The 16069-nt window shown below is 37.5% G+C and overlaps 1 protein-coding gene across 1 annotated transcript in view; it reads left to right on the top strand.

Moving 5' to 3' along the window:
- Nucleotides 1-14723, top strand: part of LOC140327057 (thread biopolymer filament subunit alpha-like) — a 19549-nt gene extending 4826 nt beyond the window's left edge. Inside the window, exons 5-10 of the mRNA XM_072406629.1 lie at nucleotides 155-331; nucleotides 1475-1600; nucleotides 2352-2465; nucleotides 3277-3383; nucleotides 12386-12696; nucleotides 14107-14723. Of these exons, the coding sequence (XP_072262730.1) occupies nucleotides 155-331; nucleotides 1475-1600; nucleotides 2352-2465; nucleotides 3277-3383; nucleotides 12386-12696; nucleotides 14107-14129 (858 nt within the window). The 3' untranslated portion in view covers nucleotides 14130-14723. The remainder of the gene's footprint in view (nucleotides 1-154; nucleotides 332-1474; nucleotides 1601-2351; nucleotides 2466-3276; nucleotides 3384-12385; nucleotides 12697-14106) is intronic.
- The last annotated feature ends 1346 nt before the right edge of the window (nucleotides 14724-16069 follow it).

Here is a 16069-nt window from a genome sequence, read left to right as displayed (position 1 = left end):
GTGGTCCTGAAGTGTGTATAAAACCCTCCTAATTCTCTATATAAGGGTGTTTAGTCATTTGTAATAAATGCCAGTATTTGACCTTGTTTTTTGGTTTTAAAGGACTGCCAGTGTAACACAGGTTGAATAATATATCTTGTTTTTCTGTAAACAGAGAGTCAGAGAAGTTCAGACTATTGTCACAAGTGGTTCCAAAGCAGCCATTTCCATTTCATTCGACAACTATGCTCAAGCTGTAGACTTGACAACAGCCATCTCAGAAATGAAAGCACAATATGAATTACTCGTCCAGAAGACCAAACAAGAAGCATTTGCAGCAGCCCAGAGCAAGGTGACCTTAGCAGATACCTGTATATTATTCTTAAAAACTCTTGTTACTTTCGTGTTCTAGTCTGACTTCCATTTGTATTATTGACAATTTTTGAAATCCCCTTGTAATCAAGAGCTGGAACCTAATCTATCTGTTGTTGAACAGGTTTACCTACAAAGGGGCCTAGATACATAAATCAGTTATACATTGAAACCAGATTAATTTTAAAATATCAACTGGTTGGTATAGGCATGTGTGACACTTACAGTCATCTATCATCAGTTTTTGCATGGTCATGATCTAGTACCATATATCACAAGTTGAAGGTACTATAGCTGATAACAGGTGATAAAGTACTGCAAAGTAAGTGATGTCATAAATGTTGCCTTTGGGTGCTCAGACCAATGCTATGGCAGGATTTGGATACACTCCGTCTGGATGGTTGTATTATTCTCTTTAAAAGGAATTTTTGTATTTGCTAAGTTTGTTAAGTAAAAGTCAAAGCAAATTATTAATGCCATTCGTGGTATGGGTCATACATTGGCATACACCTGTTCATGTGCATCTTCCCCATGGCAATACAATGCAACCTATTTCATCAGAGGTGATGATTAGTAAACTAAAAATAAGCATTCTCATAAAAATAGCTTTCAGCTTGTATTAAAGTTTCTCATACCTTATGCAGAGTATAGTCATGTATTATAGACACAAAACAATTTGCCTGCTGAGCTACAAAGATACAACCTTTAGCATTCGGTGACTCTCATAAACATGCACTACCACTCATAAAGTGAGTGCTTATGGGTATTTAATAATGTTTAGAGGTGTTTTGTCCCCTGTCTCAGCATTTTACCCTCTTCTGCTCAAAAAAAGAGAAAATTGGTATGGTTTATAAGTACTTGTACAATTGTCATATGCACTTTTTAAATCCCTTTTAAAAAAGGTCTGGGTATACCAGTCCCAAGAGGAAGAATTATAATTTCAGTGTCTCTGTTGGAAACTTTAAGGATGATTTTACTAACAATTCCTTTGGTTGCAGATGTGAATGATAGCTTGTTTAATGTACTTATAGGCCATGTTTAAAATATGCAAATACTTCAGTGTTGGTAGTCTGGGTGGAAATTTTGACTTCCAACTTTTTAACTGTTTTTATCATATGCACAGATTTTTCTGGTTACTGGCACCACTCAACCAACTGTACAAGCCCTGACATCTTTTAAGGAGGAGTACAGGACACTGAAGCTGCAGGTTGACTCTATTCAACGTGAAATAGAAAGAGTTAGGAGCCTGGTAAGAATTCATTTGTATGACAAAGTTTTGTAAATGCTGAAACAGTCCATGCAAGAGTTACCTCTTAAGAGGTACATAAATTCCAATATAGCTCATAGCTTATATATTTGACAATATGTACAGCATTGCATACCTACCATATGTATAGATTTAAGTGAACCTGAACTCAAAAATTGAAGATTTGGTATGGTATAAGAAACATGTAAAAATGATTATTGTGCCTGAGCTTTAGTCTGGAATTCTAGCTTAAAAATACTCAGTGTAATTTCTTGTATGTGAGTGTGCTTAGGCACCTCATTGCTATATTGGGAATGATATCTAAAGCACCATGCCAATGACTGCTGGTTCCAAGTGATTTGGAGGGAATATAGATGAAGTTGTTACTGTGCTGCTCAATGTTCTGTTAACTGGAGGCAAGAGTATCCTCTACTATGATGGCCGCCCCATGCAGAGATGTAGTGTACAACAAGGCATGGTAAGTTAGTAATGGAACAAAGATCAACTGCAGTCAACACCAATGCCTAGTCCTTTACTCTCCATCTGCCTTTTTTTTGAGAAGGTGTTTGAGAGGTTATTTCTACTTTAATAATTTGTTGTTTCTAATGGTGGCTGTACTTTTTTGTTTTACCGGTTTTTAAATGTAAAAAAAAGAGAAAAGTTGCCATTTTTTCGTAATCTAGCCCAGCATATTGTTCCTTAGTAACAGGATGACCGAGGTGGCATTATAAAAGCTTCTTTTCTTGTTTTACAGAACATTCAGCTGGAGGCTCAGATCGCCGAGGCAGAGACCAGCTCCAGCAGTGAGGTTGACACATACCAAGAGCAGGCTGCAGCCCTCAAGTCTCAGCTAGATGACATTAGAAAGGTAAAGAACACAGAGTTTGTTCCTAACCCATTTTACACCATAGTATTTAAAGACCTTAGTCTGAACAAAATTCAATTTTCTTCTACCCAATAAACCATACAAAAAAAATGTGTGATATGAGAAATGCATGTTAAATATTATACCCCCCACTACTTATGTCAATTAGTCAGGATATGTGATTGGCTGCTTAGAAATCCTACTTTTTGACCATTGGTCTTTGTTTTATAAAACCATATCTATAGCTAGGATGTTTTATTTAGTTTTGAATAGAATAGGGAAGAACGTGTTGTTCCTGTCTGTGTTGGTCTTGGTTGGGAATATTCACCCCCTCCATTGTCAATGACACAGAAAATGATAAAAGATTTACCAGCTTTCTCAATAGGAGTAGACAGATAATATCACTAACACAATGGGCCTGATTTATTAAAGCTCCAAGACAGGAGAGCATGCACTTTCATCAGTGAACCTGGGAGATCTAGCAAACCTGAAATAGATTTCCTAAAAGTCATTTGCAAATGTTTTCAATCCTGGATCAGGTTCTTTCCAGGTTTGCTAGATCACCCAGGTTCAACGATGAAAGTGTATCTTCTCCAGTCTTGGGGAGCTTTAATAAATCAGGCCTAATCTATCCAACAGAACACTTTCAAAGAAAAAATCTGCTGGAGATTAAACACTTCCCCATGCTATCTGAAACAAAAAAAATGTTTTGTCAATAAATTCACTTAAAATGATTTACACATGGACTTAGTTTGAAAAACTCTACACAAACTGTCATACTCAATATTTACTTGTTACTTCTGTTTTCCAACAGCAAATTGCCCACTATGGCCAAGAATACCAGGATCTCCTGGCCGTGAAGATGGGATTAGATGTAGAAATAACAGCCTACAAGAAGTTGATGGACAGCGAAGAATTAAGGTAAGCAAATGTTTAAAAAAAAGAAAATAAGATGCAATAGGTACAGATTTCTCTGTTTTCTAGGATATTTTAAAGTTACGGGGGCAGTGTACTTATATAGAGTACATATCACAGGTACATTCCAGAACATTTTATTTTCTACACTTCAAATAAATCCCATGAAAAGACTGACAGTGGCCGGGTTCATCCTGTTCTCTTCAGTGTGCTTGGCTGGTTTCAAATAATAGCATTCATTCTAAAGCTTTGTCTGCCTTCTTGACACTGAGATACTTGAAATATTTCTGCTTTAATAGCTGCCTCAGCAAAATGAGAGAGCTGACATAAATATAAAATAACAGGGGAACCTCTTCAGTATCATAACTGTTTTCGACAATTATTTTCTTAGACAATAATTGTAATAAAGATCTTGTCAGATCAAAGGTTTATTACTAGCAATTCTCTTCAAAAGTATATAGCATATATTCACCCCTCCAGCAACCCATTTCTCCCGCTTTTGCTATTTTTAGCTATGCAGCCCTGCAAGTCCCACTCAGCATTTGATACTTCTAAGAGTGTTGGGTACTTTTGTCCCCCAAAGAGCGTTTTAGTTTCTTCCCCTGACCTCCATGCCACTGCTTAGTCCTTCATTGATGTAGGAAATCAAAAACAGGAACCAGTGTAGTGTGGCTGAAATGGTGAAAAGATAGGCGAACTGGACAACACTATATATATATATATATATATATATATTATATATATATATATATATATATATATATATTGTCTTCTATTGAAGGCGATTGCTAGACTCAAACTTTCAAAGGTGTTTTTTCTTTTTTCTTTTTTGTGTAGGGAACTTTAGCTCATCTTTTTATTAACATAAAGGTACAAAGTTTTTTCAATATGCACACTGCATCTACAATTGAGCTAAGTTGGATAGGGGGGTTTTCTCTGCTCCCAACATCCTTTAAAGACATCTACCATCCATCACTTGGGACAAGACATGTGTCTGTCTAGAGGTCTTCCTGCCACTCCTGATTCCTCCTAAATTACGTTCAGGCTCTTTAAGCATCAGTTGCCAACCTGCAAGATATAGGGTGCATGAGCTGTGGCCTCTGACCTAACCAAAGGGGAACACAAAGCTTTCAGTATATGTAATGCTACAGAACACTGAACACATACTACAGGAGATGACCAGAGTCATGCTACAGGTGTGGTTGAACGCTGCAGAAATGTCACATTGGACAGGCATATAATGTGAAATACTCCCAATACTAAAGTGCCTTAGGTTAGGCATCAGTGATGTTAAGCACCAGTTACAAATACAATCATATCAGTTGAATGTCCAAACAACAGGCAACAAGAATATAGTAGTTGACCAATGGGGTCATTACGCTAGTTTTGTTTTCCATTGTTCAGGCACATATGATATTGATAGCTATTTATTGCCTATTGAAGCAGAACTGGTCAGTGTTAAAAGAAATGGCGTATTAAATTCAGGTCTGTAGCCTGCAGCACAGAATATGTCACCATCACCCCCGTGTTCACTCAGAAGATCCTGCTTCCAATGACCCCTCTATTCACTCTAACTGTGAACAGCTGTTTCCATGAACCCAGCTGATTGATAGCCAGTTTTGCTGAGTAACGGAGTGTAGCCGACTTTAAATTAGAGAGCTGTGCTAAAACAGCTCAGCAACATACAGTAAGAATGGGATGTATTAATCAGACGTGGGACAGATCAGGCAAGGTGACCATTCGGTAAATTTAGGACAGGCAGCCCAGGGCAAATTGAATGCAGCATGTTATACCTCACTGTTTGTTGGTGCTCTTGCTGCTGCTTATCTATATACCTTTTACAAGAGGATATATGCTGCAATCCCAGATATATTTATAGTGTGTCAGTGTCATAACAAAGCAGTGCAGTCATATCATGTTAGATCTCATATATATGTCAGTGCATGGAAGAACTTAGCAGTGATGTGTCCTACTTACTATATATAAAAACATATATATAGAGAAAGATAGAAAGCAAAGGCGAGGAATTTGGATAAATTAATTAATTTCATTTATTTATATTACTGCAGTCCTACTTTTGACATTTTCTATACATAATTTTCTGTCTTTGTGATGTATTCTAAATAAATAAATAAATAAATAAAATATATATATATATATATATATATATATATAACTCCAATAAGAGTGACCATTTGCCCTATCTTATGAGACAGTACTGGAGTCCATTGTATAAGCTCCATCAAGTTGCTTTGGATCCTACACATCTTTTTCTGGGCTAAAATCTAAGCAAAGGAAGGGGTCACTTTAATGTTCCTAAAAAATAAACTCTAAAATATAAGATGACACACCATAGACCTTTGTTACTTGTAGCTTTACTGTCATTGTTCAATTCATATCTGCCCTGTATCACCTTTTTAATCTGGTGGCAAAAAATCTTTTATTCCTTTATTTTTGTTATCAACAAATGTCATTTTCAAGTCTCTTATATACATTGCATGATTTTGGTAAACATGCAGGTTCGTGCTCTGTACACAAGCAATGCATCATGTTCTTAGGAGTGCATATAGAAGCATGCTCTGTACAGTTGCTTCTTCCTCCTCTGTAAGTGTCAAGTAGAAGGATCCAAACTTTAATTGTATGATCAACCCTAGTGCTGTAATAGGAAAAAAAGAAAAATAGTGATTTGACCACATAGGAAACAAGTATTGTGGTTTCAATTAAGCATTATTTGAATATTTGGCATTTACTGTCTATATTTAAAAAATAAAAAGTACAGCACTGCATATTATGTTGGCACTATATAAATACAGTTTATTATTATTATTATTATTATTATTATTATTAATAATAATAATAATAATAATAATAATAAAGGTGATTCTGAGTTACATTAAAGTTGATCTTCAGGCAGATATAAAAGCACACATGAATGCAGTTATGCATCCAATAACAATAATGAAATGTATTCTACATTTAACTACCACAAGTACCTGAATCCGCCTTGATATTGGCCCCCTCTGATTTTAGAAGTTATTAAGATGTTATACAACAACATATTTTAATCATATTAAACTGGAAAAAAATGTGCATCTCACCATTCTGATAACCTATTAGATTTTTTTATCATTTTTATTAGGTGCTTCCTAATACAGCAGGGCAATCCCCCGCATGAAAAAGTAATATTGAAAATATCCTGAACCAAGCATTTATTCAGAATCCTGACACTGGCTGGAAGTTTTCTGATATAATCCATTTTAAATTATTTAGCAGAGCAATTTAGAGTCGAGAGGGACATGTCAGCCAAAAATAAGCAGAGATTGAGAGAATGTGAAAAATATACCGGAGCGAAATAGCTGGATAATCAAAATGTGACTGATTACATTATGGCCTCCATAGTCTGTCATAGCCTGACAGCTATATTGCCCAGGAGGTCAAGTTGCACTTGGGGGGCAATGTTTTATACTGCAGCGACAGGAAGGTCTTGGCTGTATATTTGTCTTTTTTTTGCCTTTGTGTGAAATCCGACTAGAAAGCATTGAACAGATACTGATTGAACTGCCACATATATACAGTAATAGTATTTATACCGCTGTAATTTAGTAGAAATAGTGAGGAGGGACAAAGACTTTGCTTGACTCAGCAATAAAGACCTATTGTGCCTAGTACACCAGTCCCGTAGCAGTCATTTTGCCATAGCCCCCAAAAAATATAAGGATAAAAACTCTGATATTCTCTTGTTCCAAACTTGCAAATGAAATGTTGAAGGCTCAGCCAAGCAAATAGCACTTTTAGGCAAAAGGTTTGAAATGGTACCCAACATTTTTTGTCTGCTATGCGTTAAAGCAATATGTGTTACAGTGAGCTGGGATCTACCTTTTATATGGTAGATCATTATTTTTAATGTTACCCTTTAACAAATAGGAAAACAGGAATTTACCATATTGCATCTGCTTTCTTGTGTGCTGCAGTACTGGTGTGTTGCCTGCTGCTTTACCAGTGCATTAAAGTGCTATTTAAAATAAATTACACAGAATTCTTCACGCATTACCTTGATTTGCAATAACACTACATAAATATGTGCTTCAGTTTCAATTTTCCTTTTGCTTGGGATTCATGTACTGCTCACTCACATCTTCTGTAAAGTTTTGGAGCTCAGGCCAACAGTAAAGCTAAAAGCCAAGCAGTTGTATCCCCAGATGGATTCTATATAATGCAGAATAAGTATATATATGTTGGTATTCAGTAAATATTGCAAGGATCTCAGTACTAAGTGCAATAACTGCCAAGCAACCGATCAAGAGTAACAACAATGAACTCAGACTAGTACAAAGTAGATTGTGATAGGTAACGTCCAATAATTGGGTCTCTGATATGGACCTCTGGGTATGTTAAGCTACAAACCCCTTTAATAGAGACACCTTGTTTTATTGTGCCATTTCCCAATTATAATGAGGATAACAGATTTTGTTTCTTATTAGGCACAGGCTAGCCCTTTCAGCTCATATTTATACAAGTAATTAGATAGTGGATAATCTAATGCAGTGTTGCATGATTGATTAATACTGAGTACAACCACTGCATTAAACCTTTTTGCCATAGTGTAGAAATGTATCCAAGGTTGTCATTTCAAAAACCTGTCTTCATAAATCAAAATGTGTATAATGAGTACTATCTGTGAAGCCAGTGGGTCTGCAACTAGATCAGATTCTATCATTGCCCTGTACTATTAAATATACGAGAATTAGGTAACAGAGACTCGGTTAGGTAAAGTTCTTTGATAAATTCTCCATTTTGCGTGGCCATGTGCCATTCTAATATAACAATCTGTAGTGTGTTCATTCCAGCGGGGCATGGTTGCAGAGGTTGTACTTACTCTCTATATTCTGATGTCTTCCTCTAAACATTGCAGTGCATTCCGCATCCAACGAGACGTTGGCTTTAATGTGTTTCTTCATTGCGCACTTGTTAATGGCTTTGCTAAAAATAGCCGTGCTGTATTCCAGTAAAATATTACTAGTGAAATAGAGCAGAGCGCAGACAAGTTTAATGTGCTGTCTTCTCTACAGCTACAGTACGCTTTGCTGACTTGTATCTGTTTGATGCTACAGTATTTTCCATTGCAGGGAAATAAATATGTCTAGTCTTTATTGAAGGAAGCGGTAGAAAAAGGACGGATGTTACCCATACTGCATAACAAGAACAGCTTGGCCTGGGAAGATGTCGATAGATCCATTCTGATCCCTGCCAGGCTTGATTAAACTGCAAGAACATGATTGGCTGAGACTTGTAGTTCTTTAGGGATTAATGCATTATGGGTTGCTTGAAAAGAATATATTTTACACCCCAGGAAATAGAAATATGCCTCTATATGCTCATTCTTTGTACTGAGAAATGTGCCTTTTTTATTAATTACACAGAACATCATTTTATTTACTTATCTGATTCCATAAACCTGGTTTTTATTGATTTTGGTTCCCTGCAAGCAAGTCATGCCTGCATGCACTGATTCCCTTTTGAGGTTGCCTGAGGTGTACAAGGCATAACTGACAGTTACAGTCATTTAATGAAAATCTGTATTAAAAGAGATACGGGTCCAACCTCTCCAGGCGTATCTGTTTGTTTTGGGTCCATGACTTAGGAAGTATTGAGGCCAGAGATACTCAGTAATGAGTATTTTTTTAGTTATTTCAAAAACTGCCCCCATATTTCTAGCAGTACAATTCTAGAGGTATTTCTGTTAAATTTTCATAGGGGCTTGCAGAGTATGCATGACATATATATCAGAGGCAGAAAACAAGCTACGAATCCAAGCTAAAAAATTGCTTAGAATTTTTATGACTAAAACCTATCATTGACTGCAGTGTATTTTTCCTAGCAACAAAATGTTAAAGCTTAGGTCTCAATTGTGATCGCTGTTTACACAAAAGTCACTCTATTTCTAATAGCAAGATGACAATGAGAGGTCAACCCCTTGTGGTACTCAAATGGACAAGTATTTCTTTCTCGGTCCTGCCCTGCAAAATGATCCTGCCACTAGGGAGTTGTCATCCTCCACAGGTTAGCAAGGGTGACATGGGCCTAAGGGGAACTTTTCTCTAACTGCAACAAATCGCTTCTACAAATGCACCATGTGACATAGAGAGCCATATTGTAGTCTGAATTACTGGTAATACCTGGTCTCTTGACCTACATAGGGATGGATTTAGACAGAATAGCACCCTGAGCAAATATGAAGTTGGGGCAACAAATGCACATGATTTCAGCCCCCAAATTCCCCCTGCCACTCTGTCAGTTGAGGCACTGAAGAAGGTGGGGGTCCTGGGCAATTGCCCAGCTTACCCCACCCTAGAAGTTGCCTTATCCTCCATAAAGTTTTTTTGATTAGATGTCACCCTCAGAACAGGACATGAATGGACATAAGGCATCCAAGATAGGAGGTTGCATTTAGCCCTAAATATCCCATCAGTACTTATAGACCTTGCTGCCTTTTTTCACCTATGCATTTATTAGTGGTTAGGACAATCTGTTCCTGCCGCCTTGGTCACTTCATTGAGTTTAGAGTGAACACCCATGATAGTACCCCTAATTCTTTATTACACCAAGACTTACACGATGGAGGCATCTACATGGGTTCAAAAGCACTCTAGTACAGGACCCCTAAATCTTCCCTGGCTCCCAAGGGTGATAATTGTATCTAGATTCAAACACACTGCTTGTTATAGTCTGTGAATTACTGGTAATACACTGTCTCTTGACCTACATAGAGGTTATTTAAGTTAAATTTAACAGCTTGTGTGTACAGAGTCACCTCATCGATACAATGACCCTCATGTGCATTGAGAGCAGTGCCAATGCAAATAGGAATTGTTGCCTCATTAACTCTTTCTCTATTGAAGGGCGTTTGTGTGTTGACAATGCAGAAGCTTTCTGATCATTCCAGCAAAGACAGTTTTAAGTCTGGTTTATTAATAGCTTAGCAGAGAAAAAGGAAAATGTCAGGAGAGGTTAAGAGTTCTTGAAATCGAGTAAATTGGCAATGCAGGTCCTGGCGCCCAGAATTAATTTGCCAACATTTTATATTGCGCTTTGTAAAAGTAGATTATATCCCATGAAAAAGAAGTCAGACTTAATTAACTATAAACCATGTGTATGCAACTTTGCAAATATCATTATGCTAACATTTTCTTATTGCTTGACATTAAGGTTACAAAAATGCTGAATGAGCTGTCCTTTTCAGCTGCAGGTGTAAGGCTAGAGTTAGCTGTTTGTAAAAACAAAGGGGGGATTTGTAATCCTTGATATTTGCTGTTTTTTTTTTTTTTTTTGTCTTAAAGATAACCTGTGCTCTTCCTATGCACAGTAAAGATACAGGTTTACTTAATGCCCTCCTTCCTAGCAGCGCATGTCCACCTTGCCCCTCCATTCAGTTCTTTACGGTACTAAACAGCACATGACTCCCTCCTTTTTCCTCATTTGCCACCATGAGGCTTGGTGATTGGCCCAGTTTGTTCTCGTTGGTGTGGGGAAAGAGATTACACATGGCTTGTTTTCAAGGTTTTGACTGCCAAATGAAGCAGCAGTTGACGCATAAAAAGGAGAGATTTTGTATTTTGGGAAAGGGGGCATAAAAGCAAACTATTTGGTTTGCCTTGGAAACACAGGTTTGCTTTTAAGGATTTTTCTGTAGATCTCAAGAACAGAACATACACTCCAGTCCCTAATAATGATCAAAGTTTCCATCTTTATATGAATCCTTACTGATGGGATATATAAATTTCTATTGAATGTAAGAGAGAGCCAGCCCAAATCCAGAGATGTTAGGACCATTTAAAGAACCAGTCTACACCAAAAAGAAAATACAATATTATCATATGCCTTTTACTTCTTTAATGTCTTTAATACTCCAACACAGCAATCTCCCTACCATAATTCCAGACTTTGTTCCTGTGGACCTCCAAGTTTAGCATATCCTGCCCACCTTTGTGTGTTCTAACTACTTTTTTTACATTCTTCACAGTATAAAAAGGAATGTGCCCATTCAGCCTCCCCCATAAGCCCACTCTAAGTGTGCCAACATGGGAACTTAAGTGCCCGAGATAAAAGGAACAACTTTCCATCACCACTCCAAAAACTAAAATGTTCAGATAAACTATGAAAACTGGGGTCATGATAGAACCAAGCTGACAGCATGATTTATTTTTTTAATTTGTATTTGATGTAACTTCTTTGTATGTTTATATCTTTTTGAGCATTTCCCTTATGCCCTAACTGCTCGAGGCGTGAAGCGCACATTTCTGTAGCACTTTGTACAGGTGGCACGTGGCACCCTTATCTAGGACAATGATGCTCCACACTGCTTTTCATGCACAAAAGAAGACAAGCTTTCTGTACACAGCTTCATCTTCAGTGGCGATCCAGAACGCCTAATTACCTTGATTTCTGCTGTTTTGATAAATGTGGTTGTTTGGAAAATGACATCATTTGCTTCATTGCCCAGAATAAACACATTAATTTGCCTAAGCCCTACGCAGTGTTATTTTTATGACACAACATGATAGTTGTGGAGGTTGATACAGGGTCTTCTAAAAGAGTCTAAGGTTTTCTCTATTACAATTAGACAATATGTTATATAAATAGACAATTAAACACAAATGTATCACTATTTATTATGTTAAGTTTAAAAGACTTCCTTTTCATAATGATGGACATAGTCAGAATTGAGCCCTTGTGCCAGAACAAATTTGAAATGTGCCAGGTTCACTACAGCATTCAGAAATATTTATTAGTTTCAGCATTTTGACAGAACTGTTAGAGCATTCCAATGGCTTGTATAGATAAGCTTTGTGCTGCTGTTGATGGACGTTTGAGAATCTGAGGTGATTCAGAACTCATTGACAATGCATTTTATCTGCTGTTATTCTCTTTCTAACCTTCATTCGGCCAGGTTTTTCATTCTTCATACATTTTTAAGTTAAGTTTTAATACATTTTTATTCTTTCTTTTAGACTTAACTCTGGAAGTGGCATCACAGTACAGATGTCCAAATCTAGCGTTGGTGGAGGTGCTGGAGGTGCTGGTGGTGGATCTGGACTTGGTGGAGGCCTCGGAGGTGGATACGGAGGTGGATACGGAGGTGGACTTGGAGGCGGTCTTGGAGGTGGTCTCGGAGCAGGCCTTGGTGGCGGGTCTGGAAGTGGCCTAGGCATTGGCCTTGGTGGAGGTTTCAGCAGTTCAATAAGCCTGGGTGGTGGCGGAGGTTACGGATATGGAAGCGGCTTGGGAGGAGGACTATTTGGAAGCCTGAACTCTAGCTCAAGTAAGTTTGTTATCACATAAATATATAATTGTTCAGTCATAATAAAGTGCCGGATTCCCTTGCATTTTCCTGTTTACAGTAATCTGCTCATTAAAAGATGATTTTTGGTCACATTATTACATTGGTAGAACCTAAAGCTAAAAGCTGGTTTAAAGCTGGGTGCCTCCTCATCTGTACAATCAAGTTAATATGTTCTTTAGGCTATAGGAGTTATATTACGGAAATAACTTCCTTATCCCCAAACCTGAGGCTGCTGTTTCCCCATTTTTCTTCACTCCCACCAAGTGGGCTCCTGACGTCATCAAGCACAGTGCAAGACCAGTGGTGGCTACTGGTTCTGAAATGTATGTAATTACATCAGTAAAGAAGTCATGGCTTCAGAGAAAAAGAGTAGCTTTGTTAAATTGGTCCTTTGTACCAGTAGCCTGCAGAAACGTACAGTAAGGTAATGTAATTCACTGCATAACACACCAACGAAAATAGTGTTTATTAACCAGGGGTCAAATAAAATCTAGTGGTTTCTCCAGAGGTTGCTAGGGGTTCTGTGAACCATAAGCAATTAGAATCTCTAAGGTCAGTTTAACTAACACCAATAGACCATTTTTGAAAATATACTTTGATTTTTGGTCTGTGTGGTATAAGAATATGATTACTGAACTGAGATTACCAGGCAGTAAACTCTGTGGTTGCCACAGCTAAATGTATCTGCTCAGTGGACATGTGGATAGCACAGTCTTATTCAGATTCTGTTTGGTTTGAAGGGTTGGTAGTCATAGCAAAACACAGTATCTGCTAAAAAGTGCGAGGAGGACATTGGAAACATTTCCTTGGCGTATTTAGTCAGTACTATTTGATAGGGTGGAATCTGTATTAGCACTACCCCACTAACAATTCTGAATGGTGTTGGAATCCTTAAAGCAATAGGTAGCACATGGGTCTTCAATATTTTGGAAACACCAATATAGTATAATATGAACATAAAAGACCAACAATATGATTCCCTAAATGCAGTACTGCAAGTCCTAACATCTTTAAAAATCTGGAACTGCATTTCCTAGCATTCTGAGATTCCAAAGGGAAGAATGGAAGGGAAGTAGAAGTACCAATGCCATAGCATTATCTTCGTTATAGTAACCAAGGGAAGACTGAGCTGCCTGTATTTGATGTCTTCAAGGTAATCACACAGTTATACTCTGACCAGACTATGTTGCCATTTCCCAAGGCGTTGTGGAAGATGTGGATGTCCATCCATTTTCTGCTATGTGAGGGTGTATTAGGATCTCCTAGAATTATTTTTTTTGTTTCCCTACATACTTCTGTAATAGGTTACTAGTTGCAGAAACCGTTCCATGGCTATAGTGATATATATTTATAATGATTTATATTAAAAAATGCTTTTTTTTCTTCTAGTATCCACATCCACGACCTATTGAGGAACAAATATAGATGAACATCACCCAATCCAAATTTCTCGGAAATCCCAACATACGGTGTTCAAATGAAAACAACTAGAGTGTTCTTCACTGAAATAAAGTCATGAAAAAACAGAAAAAATTCTTATCTGCACTCACAGAGCTTCCTGAGAAGACCACGACACTTTAGTCTCTAATGTCCGCTAATCATGGGAACTTTTTTGTTTTATGTTTATAAATGAAAGCGCTATCATATTACTCTTCTGTGTATTCTTGCGGTGATTGAAAGACTTTCCTTTAAAAAATTTTATTTTTCCTTTCATTTTTCCACAAAATGTATAAATTATACATGTAACCCCAGCGCTTACCACTTAAGTCTCTAATTACTGAACTGCAGGAAGTTTAGCCTAATCTGGGATTTATTACTGAGCTCCGGACTGCTGAACACACAAGGGCAAATCTCTCCTGTCTCTATGTCAGGCTGAAAGTGTGCAGTAATAGGAACACGGTATAACAGTGACACGCTGTCAGGATTAAACCTGTGCAATCTGCAGGTAAATGCATTGCGTGTTGTTAGAAAAGAAAGGAGCGTGTTTTAACCTCCTGCAGGGTCCTTGTGTCAAGAGAGCATTTAGCATATCCCTGACTAAAATAAAGGGCTTTTTATGTTTAAAAAAATGGAAAGAAATCAAAATAAAAGCATTTCTTAAACATTATTTGTGTATTGCGATATATGTGTGCCAGGGTCTTTATTAATGCTTAACATCAGTGTTTTGTGTTTTTGTAAGCATTGTAATTCTAAAGATGTTGGGAATGCATGCACTGCAGAGTTGTTAATATTACTAAAACAATTATATTTTTTATTTTAATATTAACTAACAGTTATATTTATAGGGGAAAGGGGTTAACCCCACTTCTTCTCTGGTCCAAGCAGTACTGACTATGAATCAACATGTGTCTGTATGGCTTAGACATGTGTGCTATACAGTTAGGTCCATAAATATTTGGACAGAGACAACTTTTTTCTAATTTTGATTCTGTACATTACCACAATTAATTTTAAATGAAACAACTCAGATGCAGTTGAACTGCAAACTTTCAGCTTTAATTCAAAAAATATTGCATAAAAATGTGAGGAACTAAAGCCTTTTACACAATCATTTCATTTCAGGGGCTCAAAAGTAATTGGACAAATTAAAAAGCTGAAAATAGAATGTTCATTTCTAATACTTGGTTGAAAACCCCTTGCTGGCAGTGACAGCCTGTAGTCTTGAAATCATGGACCTCACCAGATGCTGGGTTTCCTCCTTTTTAATGCTCTGCCAGGCCTTTACTGCAGCGGCTTTCAGTTGCTGTTTGTGTCCAAAGTTTAGTCTTCAACAAGTGAAATGCATGCTCAATTGGGTTCAGATCAGGTGACTGACTTGGCCATTGAAGAATATTCCACTTCTTTGCTTTAATAAACTCCGGGGTTGCTTTGGCTGTATGTTTTGGGTCATTGTCCATCTGTAATATGAAATGCCTCCCAATCAATGTGACTGCTTTAGCTGGATTTGAGCAGACAGTATGTCTCTGAACACCTCAGAATTCATTCGGCTGCTTCTGTCCTGTGTCACATCATGGATAAACACTAGTGTCCCAGTGCCATGGCAGCCATGCACGCCCAAGCCATCACACTGCCTCCACCATGTCTTACAGATCATGTGGTATGTATTGGATCGTGAGCTGTTCCACGCCTTCTCCATACTTTTTTCTTGCCATCATTCTGGTAAAGGTTGATCTTGGTTTCATCTGTCCAAAGAATATTTTTTCAGAACTGTGCTGGCTTTTTAGATTTTTTTGAGCAAAGTCCAATCTAGCCTTTCTATTCTTAAAGCTTATGAGTGTCTTGCACCTTGCAGTGCACCCTCTGTATTTACTTTCATGCAGTCTTCTCTTTATGGTAGACTTGGATATCGATA

This window comes from Pyxicephalus adspersus, chromosome 1 (genome assembly GCF_032062135.1).
Source record: "Pyxicephalus adspersus chromosome 1, UCB_Pads_2.0, whole genome shotgun sequence".
Lineage (NCBI taxonomy): Eukaryota > Metazoa > Chordata > Amphibia > Anura > Pyxicephalidae > Pyxicephalus > Pyxicephalus adspersus.
Note: the sequence above shows the minus strand (reverse complement) of the source record. Positions and strands in the feature narration are given on the sequence as shown.